At 41.8% G+C, this 25253-nt stretch overlaps 1 protein-coding gene across 35 annotated transcripts in view; it reads right to left on the reverse strand.

The window, feature by feature from the left end:
* Window positions 1-25253, reverse strand: part of CSNK1G1 (casein kinase 1 gamma 1) — a 207738-nt gene that overhangs the window by 15463 nt on the left and 167022 nt on the right. For 12 of the 35 annotated variants that reach the window (XM_055098296.2, XM_055098307.2, XM_055098304.2 and 9 more), the window contains 4 exons: window positions 25058-25142; window positions 24634-24782; window positions 23280-23387; window positions 626-732 (listed from right to left, as the gene is read on the reverse strand). In XM_055098296.2, the coding sequence (XP_054954271.1) occupies window positions 626-732; window positions 23280-23387; window positions 24634-24782; window positions 25058-25142 (449 nt within the window). Of the gene's footprint in view, window positions 1-625; window positions 733-779; window positions 1709-8618; window positions 8730-23279; window positions 23388-24633; window positions 24783-25057; window positions 25143-25253 lie in introns of those variants that run through there. The other 23 variants (XM_055098312.2, XM_055098309.2, XM_055098303.2 and 20 more) reach the window with 5 other exon arrangements.

Raw genomic sequence — 25253 nt, forward strand, 5'->3', positions numbered from 1 at the left:
AGGGGCTGGTGGTATGGGTGGGGCAAGACATACACATGCAAGAGAAGCAGAAAAGGGTGTGGGGCAACCTCCTTACCCTCCTGAGATGAGTATGACTTCCATTCTTTTCCCACACTCTCATTCACAGATGCAGACTATAATATTTTTCTTGCCTGACTTAGTCTCTCTGAAGCCAGAATCATTTGAGAGTGAACAAAATGGCCCTGAACTCCTTGTTCCATGATTGTACATCCAGTTGCTAGCCCACAATCAGAAATCGAATGCTATTCAGCATGGCCCATGGTTTAACAGCAGATTTTTCTCTATATCCCATATAGAGCAAGAAGCTCCACAGCCCCAAGAAGCTCATGGCTACTATCCGCTGTAGCCCTGATAACATGATTCTTTCGGTTCACTATGTCTTTTTCATGTGAACTAGAAAAATGTGACTGTCTTCCCCGAAATCACAGCTAAAGAAGGGCAGTAGCAGCCTTAAGGTACCATGCAAAAATTAAAACAGTTAAGGAAGAAAGCTGTGGTTACAAGCATGAGAAATCCAGTCTGAGACGAGCAGCACACAGAGAGGAAGAGACAGAAAAGATTTTTCAACCCATGACTTAAGAGACCCCTTGAAAGATGTACGTACTTAGCTTCCTCCACTACCTCCACCTCGGCATGAGCTGTGATTGGTGCATTGGAGTGGGCTCCCGTGGGATCATCAACATTCAGCTCTCCATTGGTTGAGCTAACCACCTGAAACAGAAAGACAGAAGTGTGTGACAGGCACCATGGCAACAGAAATCTCTTGCCAGCGCCAGACAGGGTCGCTAAACAGGCAGTGTCTGGAATGTTTGTTTTCCTGGGTTAAGGGATCAGTTTAGGGAAGGTTCCCAGGCCCATATCATGCGAGAACACTAATATCAATGATGTAATCATATAATGATGATAATAACTTACATACTGAGTGCCTACTCCGTGTCTGACACTCTGCTACATTGTGTGTGTAAATCTAATCCTTACAAAAATCTTATGAAATAGGTCTTTTTACAGATGGAAACACTAACAAATGACTTAACCAAGGTTTAGAGTTAATATCTGTGAATTTCCATGAGGAAAATTTGTTCTAAACACAGATTCTTTCATATTGCAAAAACACACACATTACTTTGTTAAGTTAAAAATAACTGCATGGCTGACTTCTAAAGGTAAAATCACTTGGCTCCCTTGAATGTGATAGGTGAAGTCTAGTTCTCTCAGTTTATTATGCTATAATGATATAGACTTAGTGCTGATGTTGAAAGAAAAAGTTCTAAAAAGGAAGTCAACAGTGGGTACCAGAAACTATAAATAATCACACTTTCCTTCAGAAATTTCCTCATGGCTTTGAGCACTGGTTCGAAGTTACAAATAACAAGATTGTCGTATCCTCTCCGACAAGAGGGAAGATGGTAAAAAAACACTCTCCCTTGGAAAGCCAGTCTTATTTCAACGATCTTTATTTCAGGTTCACTGCCATCCCACTTCTCACTGATGGTCCCCGAAATGTAAGTGAAGGCTCTCACTCCTGTCATCTGGTTAATGTGGACCCAATCAGGCTTCTCTTGCATGTGTAGCTGCTTCTGCCACCTGGTTTCATTTCCAGCACATTATTCCTGTTTATGTGGGTGCTGGGAAGTGGGAAAAGGGGCCTCACTGCTGGACAAAACACTCTGCTTGTTAAAGACCTTGGCTGAAACATGGGAGAGAACACAAAATAGGATAAACAATTTGGATATCATATGCCCTTGGATAAGTACTTCCATCTATTTGAGATTGTTTCTTATAGGTTGATGAGAGAATTATACAAGAAAATGTATGAGACTGTCTAGTATAATACCTAGCATAAATAAGGGAAGCAGCATAGTGTAGAAATTGCCCTAATCAGCCCTAAGTTTGAACCCCAGCTCCACCAGTTATTTGCTGTGGGTCTTTGGGCAAGATCCTCAGTCTATGCCTAAGCTTCCTAATCTCTAAAATGGGAGAACAATGCTGCTTACCTAATGGTGTTTACTGTGCAGACAACCCACAGAAAGTGCTTAGCCCAGTGGCATGAGACATGGTAACAGCTCAAAAAGTGGTCATCTTACTGTTATTCTCTCTCCGTAACTGTTTATTCTTATCTGCCTCTAGCTCAGGGGTCCTCACCAGCAGTTAATCCACAAAAATTTCCTGAATAGTCATAAAGAGGAGGGTGGGAGGAAATATATAGTACACGTAGCCTTTGGGACAGATAGGGTGAATACTACTTACTAGCAAGCTATATCCGCTATTATTTCTAAACAAGAAATAATTATTGCTCTCATTAGTAACCCTTTTTTTTTTTTTTTTTTTGAGAGAGAGAGTCTTGCTCTGTTGCCCAGGCTGGAGTGCAGTGGCATGATCTCGGCTCACTGCAACCTCTACCTCCCAGGTTCAAGCGGTTCTCCTGCCTCAGTCTCCTGAGTAGCTGAGATTACAGGTATGTGCCACCACACCTGGCTGTTTGTTTCTTTTGTTTTGTTTTTAGTAGAGATGGGGTTTCACCATGTTGGCCAGGCTAGTCTCGAACTCCCGACCTCAGGTTGTCCACCCGCCTTGGCTTCCCGAAGTGCTGGGATTACAGGCACGAGCCACTGTGCCCGGCCTCCAGCTGAATCTTTATAAAAGACTTTTATTTGTTTAAACACAGGGAGACTTAAAGATTAAAACGGATTAAAAGAGACTAAGACATTGTAAAAGACTGATGAGGCATATTGCATTGGTTAATGTGAGGCATGAACCTTGATTAAATCCTGGACACTACAATATTAATTCTGGGGACAACTGGAATTAGGTGGAATGTGACATGAACTATATATTAGATATTATGAAATTAACTTTCTTAGAATGTCTTTGTTCTTAGAAGATACAGGCTGAAGTACTTTGGGATAAGATATAATGATGTCTGCAACTTACTTTCATATGGTTTAGCAAGCAAACACACACACACACTTTCACTCATAGATTTAAAGCAAATATGGCAAAATCTTAATAATTCGTTCAGCAAGGTTAAAGATATACAAGAGTTTATTGCATTTCCCTCCCGATTTCTCTGTAGAGTTGAAATTTTCAATACAAAAAGTTGAAGAAAAACCAGCAAAACCAAAAAGTTGAGGAAAGAGGGTATATGGATTGGAAAATCACAGCTCCTCACTCTAATGCTATCCTGTTAATTTCCTCAGTGCTTCGTTTGCTTCTTGTGGACATATTCTGGCTGCATACCAGTGATAATACTGGTAAACTCATTCTGTGAGCACAAAGGTTACAGGAAACATAGTAAGTTTCTAGTGGACAATTCAGGAACTAGACAAGATGTTAAATAAAATGTCTTGGCTTCTACTCACACGAATGAAACATTAGTAAGCATCACCACTGAGAATTACCTGGTGACTCTGGGTCATGGGGCCTGCTCACAGCGTTTCACGTGGCTTATACTTCCTAAATTCTCCTCGCTACAAATTGCCATTTGGGCCATAAGCACTGTCCTTTTATCCCCATTTTACAGACTAGACATCTTGTCTGTATCAATGAGCATGTGGTCTCAAATGAATGAGACATAAACAGAGCCTCCATTCTCTACTTTTAAACTTAATTGTACCAAAAACATACCTAAGACTTAAAGGCTACACATCTGGGCCTTCACAGCATCCGTTTAATTATTTCAGGTTGGAGGTCTGGTTTGTCAAACTACTGAACTGCAGGCAGTGGAACAAACACTGTGTAAGTGATGGAAGAGTTGGATTCTAGGCCTTGTTCTACCATTAACATCCTCTGTGAGCCTATTTTCTAATTCCATAAGACAAGGCAAATGACCATGATCCTATCGACTTCATAAATATGAAGGGAATTAAATACAATGATGTTTAGAAAATAAATTTTAAAGAATTAAAAAGAATCTTATGAATAACAAATTACTGACATTTTAAACAATATTATCTTTATGTTTTTCTTTTTTTTTTTTTGGAGATGGAATCTCGCTCTGTTGCCCAGGCTGCAGTGCAGTGGCGTGATCTTGGCTCACTGCAACCTCTACCTCCCGAGTTCAAGCAATTCTCCTGCCTCAGCCTCCCGAGTAGCTGGGACTACAGGTATGCACCACCACATCTGGCTAATTTTTGTATTTTTTAGTAGAGATGGGGTTTCACCATATTGGCCAGGCTGGTCTTGAACTCCTGACCCCAAGTGATCTGGCTGGTATTTTTTTTCTATTAAATTTTTAGTATAACTTTATGGCTGGGTGCAGTGGCTCACGCCTGTAATCCCAGCATTTTGGGAGGCCGAGGCAGGCGGATCACGAGGTCAGGAGATTAAGACCATCCTGACTAACACGGTGAAACTCCGTCTCTACTAAAAATACAAAAAATTAGCCGGGCATGGTGGCACACGTCTGTAGTCCCAGCTACTCGGGAGGCTGAGGCAGGAGAATGGTGCGAACCTGGGAGGCGTAGCTTGCAGTGAGCAGAGATCATGCCACTGCACTCCAGCCTGGGTGACAGAGCGAGACTTCGTCTCAAAAAATAAATAAATAAATAAATAAATTTTTAGTATAATGTCATTATAAAAGATAATAAAAAATAAGCTTCATTATAAACAGCTTTATTTGCGGCCAGGCACGGTGGCTCGTGCCTGTAATCCTAGCACTTTGGGAGGCTGAGACAGGTGGATTGCCTGAGCTCAGCAGTTCGAGACCAGCCTGGACAACATGGTGAAACCCCGTCTCTACCAAAATACAAAAAATCAGCTGGGCGTGGTGGCGGGCGCCTGTAATCCCAGCTACTCAGGAGGCTGAGGCACAAGAATTGCTTGAACCTGGGAGGCGGAGGTTGTAGTGAGCCAAGATCATGCCACTGCACCCCAGCCTGGACAACAATGCGAAACTCTGTCTCAAAAAAAAAAAAAAAAGATTTGCATACTTCAAATAGACATTTATTTTGCTTTAATCACTATTAAAATTAATCGCTCATTACTCTAGCTATACCAAACAAGACCAATTAATATCTTAAAGCATTACTCATGAGAAAGACTAAGATGAAGGACTGTTTTGACGTTCAGACCTGGTAATATCCCTTTTAGGAGTCTCAATAATTTGGGTTATTAGTTTCATTTCTCAAAATGTCACTGTGAGGAGAAATCAGAGCTGTGTACCAAAGGAAACAGTACTTTAACTCATGTGTCATTCTAAGTCTTATGTCCTTACTTGGTCCTGAACATTTCTAAAAGCTCCCTAAACATTTTAATTCAGACAACTTTAGAGGGATCTTTTTGAAAGGGAAAATATATTATCTTCTTGCATTTAGGCCTTCCACACATAAAAGATCTGTGGAAATACTGGAAGGATGAGAACCATGGGGGTCTGCCCATTAAATATGTTGGAACAGGAGCCTTCACGTGCCTTATCAGAGCAAACTTTTCTTGTCTTAGCATTCTGCACTCCCTCCCAGGGTCATGGTGTCTGCAAGTCACCCAGGTTAGGCCAAACATGATTTTACTACATTACCTCTGGCAAGTGAGACAACTCAGAAATATGTGGACATCTGTTGTGTTAGGAAAGTATTGTTAATCTGGTTTGCAAAAGGTATGCTAAAAACAGTGTCAGCCCAAAGAGGCCAAAGTAATGAGGAGCAGCAGAGCTGAACATAGTATTAGGTAAATGGTGTAACTGCCTGTCCTCTATCTAAGTGCCAAGGAAGCTGGTAAAACTTAGTTTATAGGGAGTAGAGGAAGTTGCATGTTTCAAAAGAGCTGCCAAAGACACCTCAGTTGGATCCATTTCTAAAGGACACTTTACGAGGCCAGGCACGGTGGCTCACATCTGTAATCCCAGGACTTTGCGAGGCCAAGGCAGGTGGATCACTTGAGGTCAGGAGTTTGAGACCAGCCTGGACGACATGGCAAAAACCCATCTCTACTAAATATCCAAAAATTAGCTGGGTGTGGTGGCACGTGCCTGTAATCCCAGCTGCTCTAGAGGCTGACAGGAGAATCGCTTGAACCCGGGAAACAGCAGTTGCAGTGAGCCAAGATCGTGCTACTGCACTCCAGCCTGGATGACAGAGCAAGACTCCATCTTGGAAAAAAAAAAAAAAAAAAAGAAATAAAGAAATATGCTTATTTTGTAATTATAAAAAGACAAGGATAAACCATAATGTTAAAAAGGAAAATACCAAAGAGCTGCTCTTGCAGCTTTGTTTTGAACAAGCTGCTCTCTTCTATTGGTGTACAGATCCCAGGATCTCCTAACTTTATTATTATATTAGGGATTCCCTTTGTTTCTTTCCTGTGCTGGATCTCTGGTTTCCTGGATCCCAGATATTCCTTTCTTTTTATTTTTTTTGAAATAGAGTCTCGTTGTGTCACCCAGGCTGGAGTGCAGGGGCGCAATCTCAGCTCGCTGCAACTTCTGCCTCCCGAGTTTAAGTGATTCTCCTGCCTCAGCCTCCCAAGTAGCTGGGACTACAGGTACCCACCACCACGCCCAGCTAATTTTTTAAAATTCTTTTTTAGTAGAGACAGAGTTTCACCATAGTGGCCAGGCTGGTCTTGAACTCCTGACCTTGTGATCTGCCCACCTCGGCCTCCCAAAGTGCTGGGATTACAGGCATGAGCTATTGCACACGGCTGCTACTCTCTTGTTCTATTAATTCTGATAACACACATCCTCATGTGGCTTCATAAGAAAGTGTGCCTGAGAAATAAAATTGAGAGTTTTTTGTTTTGTTTTGTTTTGTTTTAAAGAGACAGGGTCTTGCTCTGTCACCCAGGCTGAAATGCAGTGGTACGATCATGGCTCACTGCAGCCTCAAACTCCTGGGCTCAAGAGATCCTCCCGCCTAAGCCTTCCTGGCAGCCAGGACTATAGGCACATAGCACCACACCTAGCCAATTTTTCTGTTTTGTGTAGAGACAATATCTTGCTATATTGCCAGGATGGTCAAGAACTCCTGGCCTCAAGTGATCCTCCTGCCTAGGCTTCTCAAAATGCTGGAATTATCGGTGTAAGCCACTGTGCCTGGCTCCTAAGAGCAATGATTTTTTTTTCTTTTTTTTTGAGACGGAGTCTCAGTCCATCACCCAGGCTGGAGTGCAATGGTGTGATCTCGGCTCACTGCAACCTCTGCCTCCCAGGTTCAAGCGTTCTCCTGCCTCAGCCTCCTGAGTAGCTGGAACTATAGGCATGCACCACCATGCCCAGCTAATTTTTGTATTTTTAGTAGAGACGGGGTTTCACCATGTTGGCCAGGATGGTCTCAATCACTTGACCTTGTGATCTGCCCACCTTGGGCTCCCAAAGTGCTGGGATTATAGGTGCGAGCCACCACGCCTGGCCATCCTAGCTAATTTTTTAACTTTCTGTAGAGATGAGTTCTCCCTTTGTTGCTCAGTCTTGTCCAATCCATCATGGTTTTTTTGGGGGGGGGGGATGGAGCCTCATTCTGTCACCCAGGCTAGAGTATGCAGTGGCATGATCTCGGCTCACTGCAACTTCTGCCTCCCAGATTCAGGCAATCCTCCCACCTCAGCCTCCTGAGTAGCTAGGATTACAGGTATGCGCCACCGGGCCTGGCTAATTTTTTTTTTTGTATTTATAGTACAGATGGGGTTTCACCATGTTGGCCAGGCTAGTCTTGAACTCCTGACTTCAAGTGATCCACCTGCTTTGGCCTCCCAAAGTGCTGTGATTACAGGAGCTACCACGCCCAGCCTCAATCCATCATTTTAACCTATATGATCCTATGTGGTTTTCTATAGGGCCAAAACTGTCTTTCAAGCTGTGATTAAGATCTTTCCATGAATCACTCCTTGTAACAGCATATCCTAGATGATCAAGGCTACCAAGATGCATTTCTACATGTACAAACCTGTCTGCACCTTTATAAGAATTTATGTTTGACAGCTCTGAGTTCACTGTGTGTCCCAACTGATGGTGTCACTTACCAGTATGAGAACAATATTGAGGCTAAGATTATTAAAAACATTCACATGTAAGACAAGTTAAGAGATACCAGATGTTCTAGTACTAAACAGAAAAAAGAGATTCAGAAAAGCCCAAATGAAATCAGAAATAATTTTCTTAAGATCACATTGATTCCAGGGAGAAAAAAGGAAACAGCCCAACTTCCTGGGTACCCACTCAGAAACAGATGACTTATACAAATTAACATTCTCAGCTTATGCGTTAAGGCACATATCATGGAATGAGCAACATATGCAGTCCTTTAGTCCTCTATTCAAAAAATACCTCTAAGTTTCAGGTCTTTACAATTCACAGACTTGACACTAACACAATCCTACCTTGATGTTATTTTTATGGTTTATCATGAATGCATCAAGGTGGTAGGACTAGGTTAACCAGAAATCAGTATCAGAAATCATATAGATGTTTCTTAGTCAATGACAACAGGAAGTAATCATTTTAACAAGCGACTCTTACCCAAGTCCACCTAGACAGAAAATCTACAGAGATACTCAATTAGCCCTTCCTGTAAGCTTCCTTTCTAAAGCTGCCGAAGGTTCAGAAGCAAGCCAACATTCCACCAGCCAAGCTGGAAAGGCCAGGAAAAGGCAATAAAGGCAGTAAATACCTGCACTGATCCCCCATGGCGGTCTGCAGCCAAGTGAGACGTTAGGTATGAGGTATTGGTCTGCCGGCTGGGCTGAATTTCCCACTCTCCTCGGCGCTCTGATGATGCATTCTGCTTAGGCATTAGAAAGCATGAGAGCAAGATATGGAAGGAAAGGTGAAGCAACAGCAAGCAATAACAAAATCAAGTACATTCGTGTCCCTGTAGGTTTTTCTTTTGGTTTTGGATTTTAAACTAACAACCACTGGAAAGCAGTGAGGAAAAGTAAGCTTGTCTACATTCATTTTAGCCTTAATGAGTCAATACATGAATCTATATCACACCCTCCTTACCCAGAACCAGAAAACCAATAACGACCAAAAGAGGAGGGAGGGAGAAAAAACACACAGTCAAAGCTGGGATCATCTTTTAGTTTCCATAGAGGTAAAATTTCAGTAGCCACTAAGCAGATCAAACTCAGAATGTTAAGATTGTTGGGAGTGGTGGCATATGCCTATAATCTCAGCACTTTGGGAGGCCAAGGTGGGCGGATCACGAGGTCTGGAGTTCGAGACCAGCCTGACCAACATGGTGAAAGCCTGTCTCTACTAAAATTACAAAAATGAGCTGGGCATGGTGGCGCACACCTGTGATCCCAGCTACTCAGGAGGCTGAAGCAGGAGAATTGCTTAAACCCGGGAGGTGGAGGTTGCAGTGAGCCAAGATCGCGCCACTGCACTCCAGCCTGCGCGACAGAGCAAGACTCCATCTCGAAAAAATAATAATAACAAAAAAAAATAGCTACAACGTTTGCCTGGTTCTTCTAGCTAACAGCGTCTAGACTGGAATTAGAAAAAGTTTACTTATTAATATGATACTATGAATTATTTTCTTCTGGAAAGCAAAAGGAGGGTCGACCTTCAACTAAAAACCTCTTTGGATTCTGCTTTCACCTTAGTATCATTCAGGCTCTCCTTCTTTACCTGCTTTTTAGATCTGCTACTATTCTGATCTTGCTCATATGTGACTTTTGTCCAGAAGAATCTGTTTAGGTGCCTCTTCCCCTGTGCCAGATGGCTGAGTTGTTAACATCATAATGCTCAGCTGTAACAGTCCTAAGGCTATACAAAAATGAAAAATGAGTAGTTGGAGAGGCAGCAATGAGGGATTAGTAAATCAAATTTTAATTGCTGCTGATATAAACAGCTGCAGGGGTTAGGATGTGATATTGCTGCTCTGCATGAAAACCAGAAAGGACTATAAATCTTACAAATGTTCACAGCTATAAAAGTTGTATTCTATAAAAAACGAAGGGCAAGGAAGTAATGGTTTGAGGGTCTATATTCACTCCCCATATTTCAGTATCTCATTGACAAGAGTTGCTTAAAGCTCACCCGTAAGTCACGAAAAAGGCATTTCTCGTAAAAATCAGAGCTTTGTACACCAGCTACAATTTACTTTTTTTTTTTTTTTTTTTGAGACGGAGTCTCGCTCTGTCACCCAGGCTGGAGTGCAGTGGCGCATTCTCGGCTCACTGCAAGCTCCGCCTCCCAGGTTCACGCCACTCTTCTGCCTCAGCCTCCTGAGTAGTTGGGACTACAGGCGCGCAGCACCATGCCCGGCTAATTTTTTTGTATTTTCAGTAGAGACGGGGTTTCACCGTGTTAGCCAGGATGGTCTCGACCTCCTGACCTCGTGATCCGCCTGCCTCAGCCTCCCAAAGTGCTGGGATTACAGGCGTGAGCCACCACACCTGGCCAATTTACTCCTTTTTATTAATGGAATATGAAGTCATATGGACAAGAGTACTATAAAGGATCCTGTTCATATTTTCTCTGCTCTTCCTCAGAGAATAAACATATTCTATGAGAAGGCAGCTGTATGGACTTGCTCTATTACCTTATAAATGAGGGGTTTGATTTTATGCTGCTAGTTATGTTAGAGAGAATCAAAGCTACCCAAAATATTCCCCTACTACAATTATTTCTGCCAAAAGAGGTTCAAATGTTTCATTTTCCAAAATAAGACTGGTGTACAACATAATCATAAACTTATTTTTATTTTTTTGGTTGAGATAGAGTTTCACTCTTGTTGCCCAGGCTAAAGTGCAATGGCGCGATCTCCGCTCACCACAACCTCCGCCTCCCAGGTTAAAGCGATTCTCCTGCCTCAGCCTCCCAAGTAGCTGGGATTACAGGCATGTGCCACCATGCCTGGCTAATTTTGTATTTTTAGTAGAGACAGGGTTTCTCCAGGTTGGTCAGGCTGATCTTGAACTCCCGACCTCAGGTGATCCACCCACCTCGGCCTCCCAAAGTGCTGGAATTACAGGCGTGAGCCACCGTGCCGGCCATATTTTATAAACTTACTGACATTGTCTATATCCTCAGAGCACTTAGTCTCATTTATTCTGACTGCTGGAGATCTAAGAATAAACCTATTCTTGTAATATTAGAAGTAATATCTATAACTAAACCTATCAGTGATAGACTTTTTCAGTTCTCTAGAACTTTTTATTTTTTGTAATATTTAAATATAATATTTAAGCTCTTAAACTATTATACAGTACTGTCAGGTTTCTAAAAACTTAAGTGCTTAAAAAAATCCAGACAATGATAAGCCATTGTGTTGAGTTCTACAATACATACTAAACGCAATTACATCTCATGAATGCTCTCTGTTTTTGCATTTGTTTTTTTGTTTTGTTTTGTGTTTTTGAGATGGAGTCTTGCTCTGTCACTCAGGCTGGAGTGCAGTGGCACGATCTCGGCTCACTGCAAGCTCCGCCTCCCGAGTTCACGTCATTCTCCTGCCTCAGCCTCCCGAGTAGCTGGGACTACGGACGCGCGCCACCAGGTTGCTAATTTTTTTATATTTTTAGTAGAGACGGGGTTTCCCCGTGTTAGCCAGGATGGTCTCGATTTCCTGACCTCATGATCTGCCCGCCTCGGCCTCCCAAAGTGCTAAGATTATAGGTGTGAGCCACGGCACCCAGCCTGCATTTGTTTTTGAGGCAGATAAAATAGAAAATGGCTGGAAATGTATGTTCATGTATACTCATGGGCTTTTAAAGTTAAGAAAACCCTGGACAGCTGATCAACAATTATTTCCATTTTTACTGACTACACATAAGAACTCTGGTTTTATGCTATTGTCTGATTCACAGGGCTATGTGGTTCTTTATATTCATTCTAGTTCAATAAATAATTTGTTGAAAGATTTAAGATTTTTGTTTAAATGAAAATACCAAGACATTTTTCAAAGGCCTAAAAATCACATTCCATCTCCATTCTCAAAGCAATATGCTATTTATCTTTTAAAGATAAATAGAAAACTAATGTTAACACTCTAGATTGCTTCATAAATGCTTCCACTATGATGAAGGAAAAACACACTATACCATACTACTGCCCGCCAATGCCTTCTGTATCTGTTGAAAACATCAAAACTAAGTACAGATGTGAACCTAGGGGTTGCGGGTTTATTACTTTGGAAACAAGTTTTCGGTAAGATGTTAAACTCTAGGGCTACTGTTTTCTGGAATTTAAGAGCTTGGACCGGTATCTAGAGGATAACATAGTAGAAAGGGCCATTTGCAGTTTTAGAAAGCAACAGAATGCCTAGGAAATAGATGAAACCAAAGAAAGTTGACAACTACAGCAGTCTGCTAGTGTAACTCTCCAAGAAAGGTATTCTAGGCAATACTGTGTACACAGGAGTTATGATTAGGCCTCATCAGCACAGTAGCTAGTTAGATTAAGCAAACTAGTGGAAGAGATCAGCATGTAAATCCTTCATTCTTAAAGATCACTCATGCATACACATCTAATTAAATGTCACTCAAGAAGTGCATGAGTAGAAAAGTCATTCAGCAAAGTCAATTTCTCTGCATTACTTGAAAAGCAGAGGTCCACATGGAGTGTGTAAGTCCCCCAAAGCAGGAGCAGGAATCTCAAGTAGTGGTAACTTCTTGGGGGAACGCTTTAAAATTTTCAGTCGTGATTGCATCACCTTCATGGAAATGATTGGTTTACTATGTAGTAGGTAAATCTTGAAACAAGAAAGCAGCAATCCAGCATAGCATAAATGAAAGGTAAAGGTAACAAAAATACTTGAGAAAACATAGAAGACTGTTGAAAAAGTGAAAACCCCCACCTATGCCCTATGGCAGGGGAAAAAAATCTCTCCCAGCATTCATTTGGCAGGGATTAATGTAAGAGTGACACTAACAAAGTGCCATAATCCCAGCACTTTGGGAGGCTGAGGGGGGCGGATCACCTAAGGTCAGGAATTCAAGACCAGCCTCGCCAACGTGGTGAGACCCTGTCTCTACTAAAAATGCAAAAATTAGCCGGGAGTGGTGGCATATGCCTATAGTCCCAGCTACTTGGGAGGCTGAGAACCCAGGAGGCAGAGGTTGCAGTGAGCTGAGATTGTGCCACCACACTCCACCCTGAGTGACAGAGTGAGATCTGCCTAAAAAAAAAAAAAAAAAAAAAAAAAAAAAATCACCAAATCCTATTCTTCATAAAAAACTCATTTTAAAAAATTATTTTTGATTACATATACAAACAACTTTATCTACTTCACTTTATGGCTCAAAAAATACCTTAAAAGCTGCCATTTATAAAGAAACATTTTGGCCTCTCATGTAAGTCTTCTCAGCCTCATTAACTGTCTTCAACTATAAACTAACAAGAATGAGACTGAATAGTACCAAAAGGTTAGCAAAGAGAATATACTGGATTACATTCTGGTTTTATCACACTTCCAATATTAAAATTTCTTTTTTTTCTTTTATGATATGGTGGGGGTAAGACGGAAGAAGAAAAGAATGGAACAGGAGCCAGCTGTGGTGGCTCACGCCTGTAATCCCAGCACTTTAGGAGGCCGAGGTGGGTGGATCACAAGGTCAGAAGATTGAGACCATCCTGGCCAACACGGTGAAACCCCGTCTCTGCTAAAAATACAAAAAAAATTAGCCAGGCATGGTGGTGCGCACCTGTAGTCCCAGCTACTCGGGAGGCTGAGGCAGGAGAATTGCTTGAACCTGGGAGGCGGAGGTTGCATGAGCCGAGATCGTGCCACTGCACTCCAGCCTGGGCAACAGAGTGAGACTCTGTCTCAAAAAAAAAAAAAGTATATACTTGAACAAAACTAAAAACTTCCTTCTATTAAGCTCATGAAACATAACCAGTTTTCCCATGCCAGACAGGGGTTATGCCATGTAATCTGTCATTTGTGCAGAGATATCCTGTATTCTATAAACCTTATCAAATATGAGGGAAGTTTAAAAATCACTGACAACAACCTGAAAAGGGGATTATTCCCAGGCTCAACACTATCCAGAGACGAGAGTATCAATTCTGTGACGCTTTTAGAAAAATCACGGAAACCACCCTAGAAGTCTGCAATTCTCTATTCAAACTCTGCCCTATCCTTACAATGGTGTAAGATACCTCCCTAGGAAATGTTGGTTTATCTAGATAGGATTACTTCAGAATCACCAAGTTTCCTCCTACAAGGAGCTGGGTTAGAACACAGGTGTCTGCTGAAATACAAAACACTTAACACATACAGAAAGAAAAAAACCTTTAATATGGAATACAGAATTAAGAGAAGAGGTGAGCCGCAGTGACTAGGTGATAGAACAGAAGACACTAAGGAATCTATTTTCAGTTTTGCACTTGCTTGTTTCAAAGCTCCTCTCAGAGTAAAGGTCCCAGAAATGAGGAGGGGCAGACGTCTCCTGCACTGAGCTCTATGTGGAGCTGTGGCCATCCTGTGGCCAGGAAGAGTGTGCAATCTCTGTCTGTGCTCCTACTGGATGGCAGGCAGCATGTTAGGAAACTGCACGCAGGTCAGAAGGAGGCAGATTATCTCTGCGCAAACTTAGCCCCTTCAACTAGCAAACCCTGAGCCTCGGTCAGAACTAAACAGTACTCTGTAAAAAGACAGAAACAGATAACTATATCAGCTTTTTTTTTTAAGGTATTCATTTTATGAAGATAACTGACTACCTTGCCTATTTAGCAATGTGGCCTAATGTTTCCTTTAGAAAAATTATGCTCATAACAAGCTGTAGTCAGTAAGCATAACAGCACAAAGCCACAATATATTTTTCTTTTTCTCTTTTCTTTTCTTTTCTTTTTTTTTGAGACAGAGTTTTGCTCTTATTGCCCAGGCTGGAGTACAGTGGTGCGATCTTGGCTCACTGCAAACTCTGACTCCTGGGTCAAGCGATTCTCCTACCTCAGCCTCCCAAGTAGCTGGGATTACAGGCATGAGCCACCATGCCCAGCTAATTTTGTATTTTTAGTAGAGACAGGGTTTCACCATGTTGGTCAGGCCGGTTTTGAACTCCTGGCCTCAGATGATCCACCGCCTTAGCTTCCCAAAGTGCAGGTGTGAGCCACCGACCCCAGCCAGCCACAATATATTTTTCTAAGGCTTTATGTCCTTTAAATGTATTCCCTTACAGTCTAGATACAAACAAATCCAAAACACTCTTTTACTGGAGGCGTATCTTCTTCAGACCTCACATGATTTGACTCTTTTAAATTCTGCGTTTATTTTTCCGTGTATTATAAGGTATTGAGTTAGTTTAAATATGGTTCTTTTGGAAGGATGAGAGATTACCTTTACTGATCTTTGATTCATATTTTCCTAGTCAAATTGGAGAATTTGCAAGGGAACAGTCCACCTAGTACAAAATTACAAAGAATAAATTCTTTCCCTTAAACATATGCTACGCATCTCTTTTCACATGGCGAATGAAAACAAAACAAAACAAAACACCTATGCTACACATACAAAAACACAAAAAAGAGTAAGTGACATTTTGGGGTAGGATACCATGTCTGTTACCATTTAAAAGCTTTTAATAGTCAATATGACTCTCTCCAATGTCAAAATGGGATCTGTTCCTCTAACCTGCTAGGCTAAGTAGCCCCTCTTTTTCACATACCCACAACAAAACCCACCATAATAAAAGAGGTCAGCCAGAGAAAAAGGAGACGCTATCATAACTCCTGAACCATTGCGGTGTAATGTTTATGTAGCATTTACGTAAGGATTGTCACAAGCTTGGATTTAAAGTACTGAAAGGGCAGGAAGAGTGCTGCTGCATGCACATAATAGTCAATGCAACAGTCTACATTTACTGTGTTGAACAAGCACACTGAATAAAACCTATGACAGTACAATATGTTGTACTCTAATATCAGATCTGTGGATACCGGCAGGACTTACTTCCTGATTGAATTTGATCAGATAATGCAAAGGAAGTTTTGCCAGGTAGAAGCAAGCAGGCAGAACTATTAAGGTTTTCATACCCTTTCTGCCGGATTGTAATACGCAGTTCTTTAGAGAGGAATCAGACCCATGGCAAGATTTACAACTTTTGGTACTGGGAAAGGACAAACACGAAGTATAAAATGATGGAAAGACTAACTCAACTGGGATCTTTCTGAATGGATCTAGCTTTTAGGAACATTTATATTCTATCCAAATTCATAGTTTAATTATAGTTCTCTAGTTAGGTAAAATTTATGTTCAAAAAAATTGTGCTTGGCCAGGCATGGTAGCTCACACTTGTAATCCCCGTTACTTGGGAGGCTGAGGCAGAAGGATCACTTGAGCCCAGGAGTTTGAGACCAGGAGGCCCTGTCTCTACAAAAAATAAATAAACATTAGTCAGGTGTGGTGGCTCACGCCCACAGTCCCAGCTGTTTGGGAGGCTGGGGTGGGAGGATTGCTTGAGCCCAGGAGGTCAAGGTTGCTGTGAGCTATGATCACGCCACTACACTCTATCCTGAGAGATGGAGCGAGATCCCATCTCTATTAAAAAAAAAAAAAGTGCTTGGAATAAAGATAGTTTTAAAAGGCAGATCCAATATATGTGAGTTTAAATGCAGTCCTTTAGGAACCATATTTGGGATTTATTATTGTATATAGATAAACCAAACAGTACTCAATTCAATATACCTAAAATCTAAACGAGCAAAGCAAAATTTTCCCAGAATACAAGGAAAATAGGATTCTTGTTGTGATGGAAAAGAACTAATAAGATCACCTGAACTTTTTTTTTTTTTTTTTGAGACGGGTTTCACTTTTGTCCCCCAGGCTGGAGTGCAATGGCACGATCTCGGCTCACCACAAACTCTGCCTCCCGGGTTCAAGTGATTCTCCTGCCTTAGCCTCCCAAGTAGCTGGGATTACAGGCGGGCACCACCATGCCCGGCTAATTTTGTATTTTTTAGTAGAGATGGGGTTTCTCCATGTTGGTCAGGCTGGTCTTGAACTCTCGACCTCAGGTGATCCGCCCGCCTCAGCCTCCCAAAGTGTTGAGATTACAGGCGGGAGCCACCATGCCCAGCAATCACCTGAACTTTCTTTGCTGCAAAAGACTGCTCTGTGTGTGTGGTTTTTTTTTTAAACACCCCTCCCCTTGAGCAGACAATCCAGCCCTACTCTAGCTGCCAAACAGAGGCAAAATGGCTCTTTGTGGAAACAAAAACGAGTAGGAAGAAAAGCTTAAAATTTATTTTTCAATAAAGGTTAAATAAAAATCTATGCTATAAACAAATATCTATTTACATCTGCACCCTTCATTTGGCAGATTCATTCATTCACTCATTCATTCAAACAAGTATGCATCAAGTGCCCACTATTCTAAACATTGGTTTGGGTGTTAGGGTTAATTAAAGCAGTGAACAAAACAACAAAAACCTCTGCTCTTACAAGGCTCCAATTTGAGAATGCTGACACCCTAAATAGGTTAAATGTCCTATGGCCAAAGTTTTGGGATAAGATAAAACCAAGGTCTGAGCTCTTCTTTCTCCTTCTACTGTAAGTATGAGACTAAACAGTTTGTTGAGCCCTAGGCTCAGATTTCCCAGAATAAGGAGACTCTTTAGGCATTATCATCAATGTTATCTCTATGCCTTGACTCCCAAATATCTCTCTAGTTGTCTCTGGAGAACCATCCTCTGCCTGCTAGACCTCTTCAGGTGGAATACATTGCTAGTATTTCAAACTCAAGATGCCTAAATTCAAATTCCAAACAAGTTCCTCCCCCAACTTTGCCATCTCTAGTAATAGTACCACATGCCTCCTAATTATCCAGGCTCAAGATCTCTGCAACAGCTTTGACTCTTCCTTCTCCCTTAATCCTGACATTCATGTGGGCTGCCAATTCTGGTAGATTATATCACTGTAGCATTGTTCAATTCTGTTTCATTTGCCCTACTATAACCCATCTAGGCTCCCTCTACATCTCAAGGGAATTCACTGCCTGCTTAATGATTTCCATGTTTGCTGCCAGACTAGTACCACATTCTGTGCCAAAAGATTTCAAAAGCAGAGTTTTAATCATATCACTCCTTTGCTTAAAAATCTTTAGTCCCTATTCCTACTTAAAATAAGCACCAACTCGCCAGCCCAGCATTCCAGGAGCTTCACCAAATGGTTTCAACCTACTTTCCTAACCTTGTCTCCTAGGACTCCTTTACTCGCATCATATATTTTAGAAAACTGAACTAGATAAAACATTTGTTGTTGATCATATATTCTTCTGCTTGGAATGCCTCTTCCATCTCATTTAATTCTGCTAAAAGCATGTCAAATGCAGCTTCTCTCATCAAATTATTTGTCTTGCTCAGACTAGATGAAATTTCTTCTTCCAAACCCAGATGATAATAATTTGCAACTTGGGATGCTTATCTGTTCTGCCTTGTGTTATAGTTATCTGTCCATTTGGCTTATCTACTTGTCAGCTCTTTGAGGACAAGGACTCCCTACTTGGTATCCACAGGATATACTTTTTTTTTTTTTTTTTTTTTTTTGAAACAAAGTCTCTGCTGCCCCGGCTGGAGTGCAGTGGCACAGTCTCATGTGCACTGGCTCACTGCACAACCTCCGCCTCCCAGGTTCAAGCAATTCTCCTGCCTCAGCCTCCCAAGTAACTGAGATTACAGGCGCCCACCACCACACCCAGCTAATTTTTGTATTTTTAGTAGAGATGGGGTTTCACCATGTTGGCCAGGCTGGTCTCGAACTCCTGGCCTCAAGTTATCCACCCGCCTCAGCCTTCCAAAGTGCTGGGATTACACGTGTGAGCCACCTTCCCTGGCCCACAGGATACAGTTTCACATAGCAGGTCCTCAGCTCAGATTTACTGAGTCAAAGTTGCTGATGAAAGGTTAGCTGTTCTAAAGTCAATACCTGTCAATCTCGCTCAAGGAGAAACTGTATTTTTCTTTTGCTAATTTCAAAACTTGAAAGGAATTAGTCTAGAAAATCATCTTGTTTTCAATTCTTAGAGTAATAAGAGAGAGATTTGGCTGCAAATTTTCTTAAAAAAAAAAAAGAGCATAAGAAAACAATCCTACAGATAGAAGAAATGTAATATTAACATAGACCAAAGGTTGAACAGACACTAGAAATCCATTACCCAGAGTGCATAGTGCAGAAAGAATTTTACCCAGCAAGGATTCAGAATCCTGGTGGGAAGGCGTTATAACATTTACATCAACGTGAAGGAATTCCAATCTCTTAGCAGCCACAGGATACTAAAAACTCTAAAATTAAAAAAATAGGGCCAGGCATAGTGGCTCCCAGCATTTTGGGAGGCAGAGGTGGGCAGATTGCTTGAACCCAGGAATTTGAGAACAGCCTGAGAAACACAGTGAAACTGTCTCTACAGAAAATACGAAAAAAAAAAAAAATTAGCTGGGCGTGGTGGCATGTGCCTGTAGTCCCAGCTACTCAGGAGGCTAAGGTGGAAGGATCACTTTAGCCCAGGAAGTTGAGGCTGCAGTGAGCTGTGATTGTGCCACTGTGCTCCAGCCTGGGCAACACAGTGAAATCTTTTCTCAAAAAAAAAAAAAAAAAAAGAAAAAAGAAAAAGAAAAGAAAAAGAGAAAAAAATATATATCAAAGAGAGATATTCAAGATTCAACTTTTCAAAAATAAGCATAGTAGTTAAATACAGATGAGATTTTCCTAAATAATTATATACTGTGGTCAGAGACTTTTCATTTAAAAGTACATTGAAATTCACTACTCAGTTTTTACCCTGACAACCGAAGTTTTCAATCATCTCTTTTCCTCATACTTTAAAAATCCATGCAAAACCACAGCATTGGTTATAAATTCACTGAAGCAGGAAAGTAAAGGAAACACATATTTTAAGATAGTCTAGGACGGGCGCGGTGGCTCATGCCTGTAATCCCAGCATTTTGGGAGGCCGAGGCGGGCGGATTGCCTGAGCTCAGGAGTTCACAACCAGCCTGGGAGACAGTGAAACCCCGTCTCTACTAAAATACAAAACATTAGGCAGGTGTGGTGGCGTGCGCCTGTAGTCCCAGCTACTCGGGAGGCTGAGGCAGGAGAATTGCTCGAACCCGGGAGGTGGAGGTTGCAGTGACGCGAGATCGCGCCACTGCACACCACCCTGGGCGACAGCGCAAGACTCCATCTCAAAATAAATAAATAAATAAAAATTTTAAAAAAATTCTATCACATTCTAAGAGAATGGAGGTAAAAAAGAATTTTAAAAAATAAAAAATATTCTAAAAAATAGGCACAAGGTGCCGGGCATGGTGGTTCATGCCTGTAATTGCAGCACTTTGTGAGGCTGAGGCAGGTGGATCACCTAAGGTTAGGAGTTCCAGACTAGCCTGGCCAACATGGTGAAACCCCATCTCCACTAAAAATACAAAAATTAGCCCGGTGTGGTGGCAGGCACCTGTAATCCCAGCTTCTCAGGAAGCTGAGGCAGAAGAATCGCTTGAACTCAGGAGGCGGAGGTTGCAGTGAGCCAAGATCATGCTCCAGCCTTGGTGAAAAGAGCTAAACTCTGTCTCCAAAAAAAAAAGAGACACAAGGATATATGTTGACTGTGATATGACACTACTTATCTATTTTTTCTTTACATACATTTTCTACTTAAATGCATTTTTGTTTTTTGAGATGGAGTTTCTCTCTTGTTGCCCAGGCTGGAGTGCAGTGGTGCCCAGGCTGGGGTGTAATGGTACCATCTCGTCTCACTGCAACCTCCACCTCCCAGGTTCAAGTGACTCTCCTGCCTCAGCCTCCTGAGTAGCCGGGATTTGAGGCATGTGCCACCACACCCAGCTAATTTTTATATTTTTAGTAGAGACAGGGTTTCACCATGTTGGCCAGGCTGGTCTCGAACTCCTGACCTCAGGTGATCGACCCGCCTCGGCCTCCCAAAGTGCTGGGATTACAGGCGTGAGCCACTGCGCCTGGCCGCATTATAGAGTAATAAAACTTCATTTAAAATATTTTAGAATATATTACTACACTTCCAACCCTATTTCTGTTAATAATTTTGATCTCCTTCCATTGATTCTGCTTATTTCCCCATCCCGTCCAGCTCACTTTACTATAACCCAGTTTATTCAATAAAGGATGTGAAGTAGATTTATAACCATGCCTTTATAGGTGGATAGGCAGATCATTTCTATATCTCTGCTACCAATGACAATGCAACAGTTTTATGCACATAACCTATACTTTGAGTGGTTTTATTGATTGATTTCAAGAAGTAAGGTATTTCATCAGAGAAGAAAATAACTTGATCAAATTGCTTTCTAGCCAGGCACAGTGGCTCACGCCTGTAATCCCAGTACTTTGGGAGGCCGAGGCAGGTGGATGACCTGAAGTCAGGAGTTCGAGACCAGCCTGGCCAACATGGCGAAACCCCATCTCTAATAAAAATACAAAATTAGCCAGGTATGGTGGTATGTGCCTGTAATCCCAGCTACTCGGGAGGCTGAGACAGGAGAATTGCTTGAATCTGGGAGACAGAGGTTGAGGTAATCTGAGATTGCACCACTGCACTCTAGCCTGGGTGACAGAGCAAGACACTGTCTCAAAAAAAAAAAAAAAAGAAAGAAAGAAAGAAAAAGAAAAGAAAAAAGAAATTGCTTTCTAGAGAATTTGTACAATTCGTAAAATCAACAGTAATATGTCAGTTTAACTGTGCCCTCACCTGCACTAGCTATTAGCTTTTAAAAAGGGAGGGATGGGAGAGAACTGCAGAAGTCAACAGTCTTTTGTTGTCAAACCAGAAGTCAGTCAAATTACAAATCTTAAACAACGACTTTAATTAAAGGATGTGACTATGGACCCAATTAGTGCCCAGAGTTTGCTAAACCCTTTCTTTTTTGCCCACCTATTTTCTCGTTTATATGTACTCTCTAGTAAATGGCTTTCCTCCTTTTACATACTTTTTTCTTACCCACCAAACCACATATTTTGCCAAGAGTATATACTTACTGGTGAGAAAATATATTTGTGGGTGTACTCCATTGGACATATGTGTGTGTTTTTTATATACTATTCTTAACCTATATACTTGCACATGTGCATCTATGAAATAAATGTTTTTGTATTTTCTTGTAAAAATGTTAATACAAGAAAGTGAGATCATAAGGAGAGGAAATAAGCTAATTTGATATGTGATAATTATTTTAAAAATATGTAATCTGTTTATTATGCTTTGCTTATTTACCTACTGTGGTCTCTGTTTTTCTCTTAGCAATATATTTAATATAAAGATAAAAATCCTATGTCATATTTACTTCCCAAATACATAAGCCCTTTTTAAAAATGTCAAATTTGTTGATTTTTTGGTGTGTGTTTGCCTTATCTGTCTTTAGGCTGAGAGATGTCCCTCACTGAGACCACTAGTTTTCCAAACAACGAACAATGAAGGACAGATGACATCGCCTAAGCTGAGTCTTCACTGCAGGTCCATCTCAAATCTTGACCAGCTCTATAATTTGCCCGGGTAGAAGAACAAGGGGTGGTGTGGAGGTTCCATTTCATGCCCAAGTCAGTTGGAAGTCCAAAGTACCTACCCTTCTTAACCAGCAAGGAAAAACCAGAACTGGCAAGAGCTCTAGACCAGACTACAGATGAGACCCAAAGTGGGCTACCTGGTACATCCTGTCTGTACGACAGGTCTTTTTTTTTTTTAAACTGCTCCTTGGCGAGTAGGGCTACTCCACAGGCACTGTGCCCAGAGTAGCCTCCAACAGGTCTTTTGGTCCTGTGGTAGATGCCTCTGATCCTAACTTATAGCTAGTTCCCCCCACAGCCAACAGACTCTGACAGGCCCACACACTTTTTTTTTTTTAAGACAGGGTCTCAGTCTGTCACTCAGGCTGGAGTGCAAATGCGGAAGCAATCTTGGCTCACTGCTGCCTTGACTTCCCGGGCTCAGGTGATTCTCCCACCTCAGCCTCCAAAGTAGCTGGGACTATAGGCACGTGCCACCATGCCCAACTAATTTTTTGTATTTTATGTAGAGACAGGGTTTCACCATCTTGCCCAGGCTGGTCTTGAACTCCTGGCTCAAGTGATCTACCTGCCTTGGCCTCCCAAAGTGCTTGGATTACAGGCATGAGCCACTGCACTTGGCCAGGCTGACTCTTTAGACTGGATGCTTCATATAAGGCACCTGGACACATCTCAGTGCAACTATACATGCCCTGAGGGTTGCTTGAAAGTCATACCACACCTGTAAGAAATGGCAAGCATTTGATCTTTATTTTCAGTACATACACTAAAGCGGAGAAGCTGAAGAATTTGGGTTTTAATATTAGCCATGAAGAAGTGTAGTGTCTGAAAGAATGGAGGATCAACACATACCTGATTTCGAAGAGGCTGCTGTTGTGATGGCCGATCCCTATGTGTGTGGCTTTCTCGAGTTATTGCAGATGCACCAGAATCTACGTGAACTGACCCTACTGGAGTAGGCTAGAAAAATGAAACAAAAAGTCAAATGGGGGAAACAGGTCCAACTTGATGCATATGCAAAGGACAGAATGATTCTAATTCTAATAGAGTAGTAGTAATTATTTTCAGCTACCAAGAGCACTTTCAAGTTGTCTTATCTTCTCAGTTTGCTCATCTGCAAAAGGGAGGCAGCCTGGTCCTTAATAGTTCATTGGAGAGTAGCTTACCTTCGAAAATAAAAAACCAGGGCCGGGCGCGGTGGCTCGTGCCTGTAATCTCAGCACTTTGGGAGGCCGAGGTGAGTGGATCACCTGAGGTCAGGAGTTCAAGACCAGACTGAGCAACATGGAGAAATCCCATCTCTACTAAAAATACAAAATTAGTCAGGTGTGGCAGCGCGTGCCTGTGATCCCAGCTACTCGGGATGCTGAGGCAGGAGAATCGCTTGAACCTGGGAGGCGGAGGTTGCGGTGAGCTGAGTTCACACCATTGCACTCCAGCCTGGGCAACAAGAGTGAAACTCCGTAAAAAAAAAAAAAATTCCTCCACTGATATCTGTTTGGCCCTGTGAACCCCTGACCAGAACAACAAATTTAAAAGCTTCCTATGATGCTGGGTTCCACTGCTACAAAGGTCAAGTACATTAACAGCGTATGTGGCATCAACTTCTGAATCATGGGGCCAGGTGTGGTGGCTCACGCCTGTAATCCCAGCACTTTCGGAGGCCAAGGAGGGCAGATCACTTCAAGTCAGGAGTTTGAGATCAGCCTGGCCAACACGGCAAAACCCCGTCTCTGCTAAAAATATAAAAATTAGCCGGGCGTGGTGGTGTGTGCCTACAATCCCAGCTACTTGGGAGGCTGAGGCAGGAGAATCGCTTGAACTCAGGAGGCGGAGGTTGCAGTGAGCCGAGATTGGCGCCATTGCACTCCAGCCTGGGAAAACAAACAAACAAACAAACAAACTTCTGAATCATTCAAATGAAACTTCTCCTAAAAACTGGGCTTAAATTCTGTTATCTTAGGACACACAAGTTATTATCTTCCTATATTACTAGGAAAAAATACTTCCTACTTCTAAACTAGTAAGAGCAACCTATGGCAACACGCAGACAAGGCTAGTAAATATACAGTCTACGATCAAAGGAATATTTTTACCAAAGATTCAAGCAGAAAGACTGGCAAGTAAAGGCATGAGGCAGTGCTGGTTGGAGAAAGGAGGTAATGAGGTAAAAAAAAAAAAAAAAAAAAAAAAAAAGGATACTTACAATAGGTCTCCCAACCCAATCATAGGCATAGTCAAAGGTGTAGCCTTTCTTTTCAAAGAGGTCTGTGAAGAGGGTCCGTAAATACTCATAATCAGGTTTTTCAAAGAAGTCCAGTCGCCTGACATATCGAAGGTAGGTTGCCATCTCCTCTGTTAGGAAAGAGATGAAAGGCCCTGCTCATTAGCTGAATGCTTTCCATAGCAGTTGTGGGGAAGCATTGGGCCACAAAGGGGTTATTTATACAGACAATTTGACACTGATGTTTTCTTTACTGACAAAATAAAAGCGATAAAACCTACTTTGGTCTGTATCACAAAAGGAAATGTTAATTACCTAAACAGCACCCCTATCTAGAGATACCCAGTCATGGACTCTACCTAGTTTCAAAGCTCAGTCACACTGGAATGTCTTTTTAGCATCCCACCTGGAAAGTTCTCACAGAGAGCTTCAATGGGAGTATTCCTTTTGGTGTCACCAATTTTTTGATATCTCTCTTTTAATGTGTCAGCCTGTAGAGAGTAAAGAGAGAAAGTTACTTTAAAAGAGGGCCTAAACATGGGAGATTCAATATGTTTTTGGACACAATGTTTCACTCAAATTCGCAGTATTTGTTGGTCTTG

The sequence above is a fragment of the Pan paniscus genome, chromosome 16 (assembly GCF_029289425.2).
Source record: "Pan paniscus chromosome 16, NHGRI_mPanPan1-v2.0_pri, whole genome shotgun sequence".
NCBI lineage: Eukaryota > Metazoa > Chordata > Mammalia > Primates > Hominidae > Pan > Pan paniscus.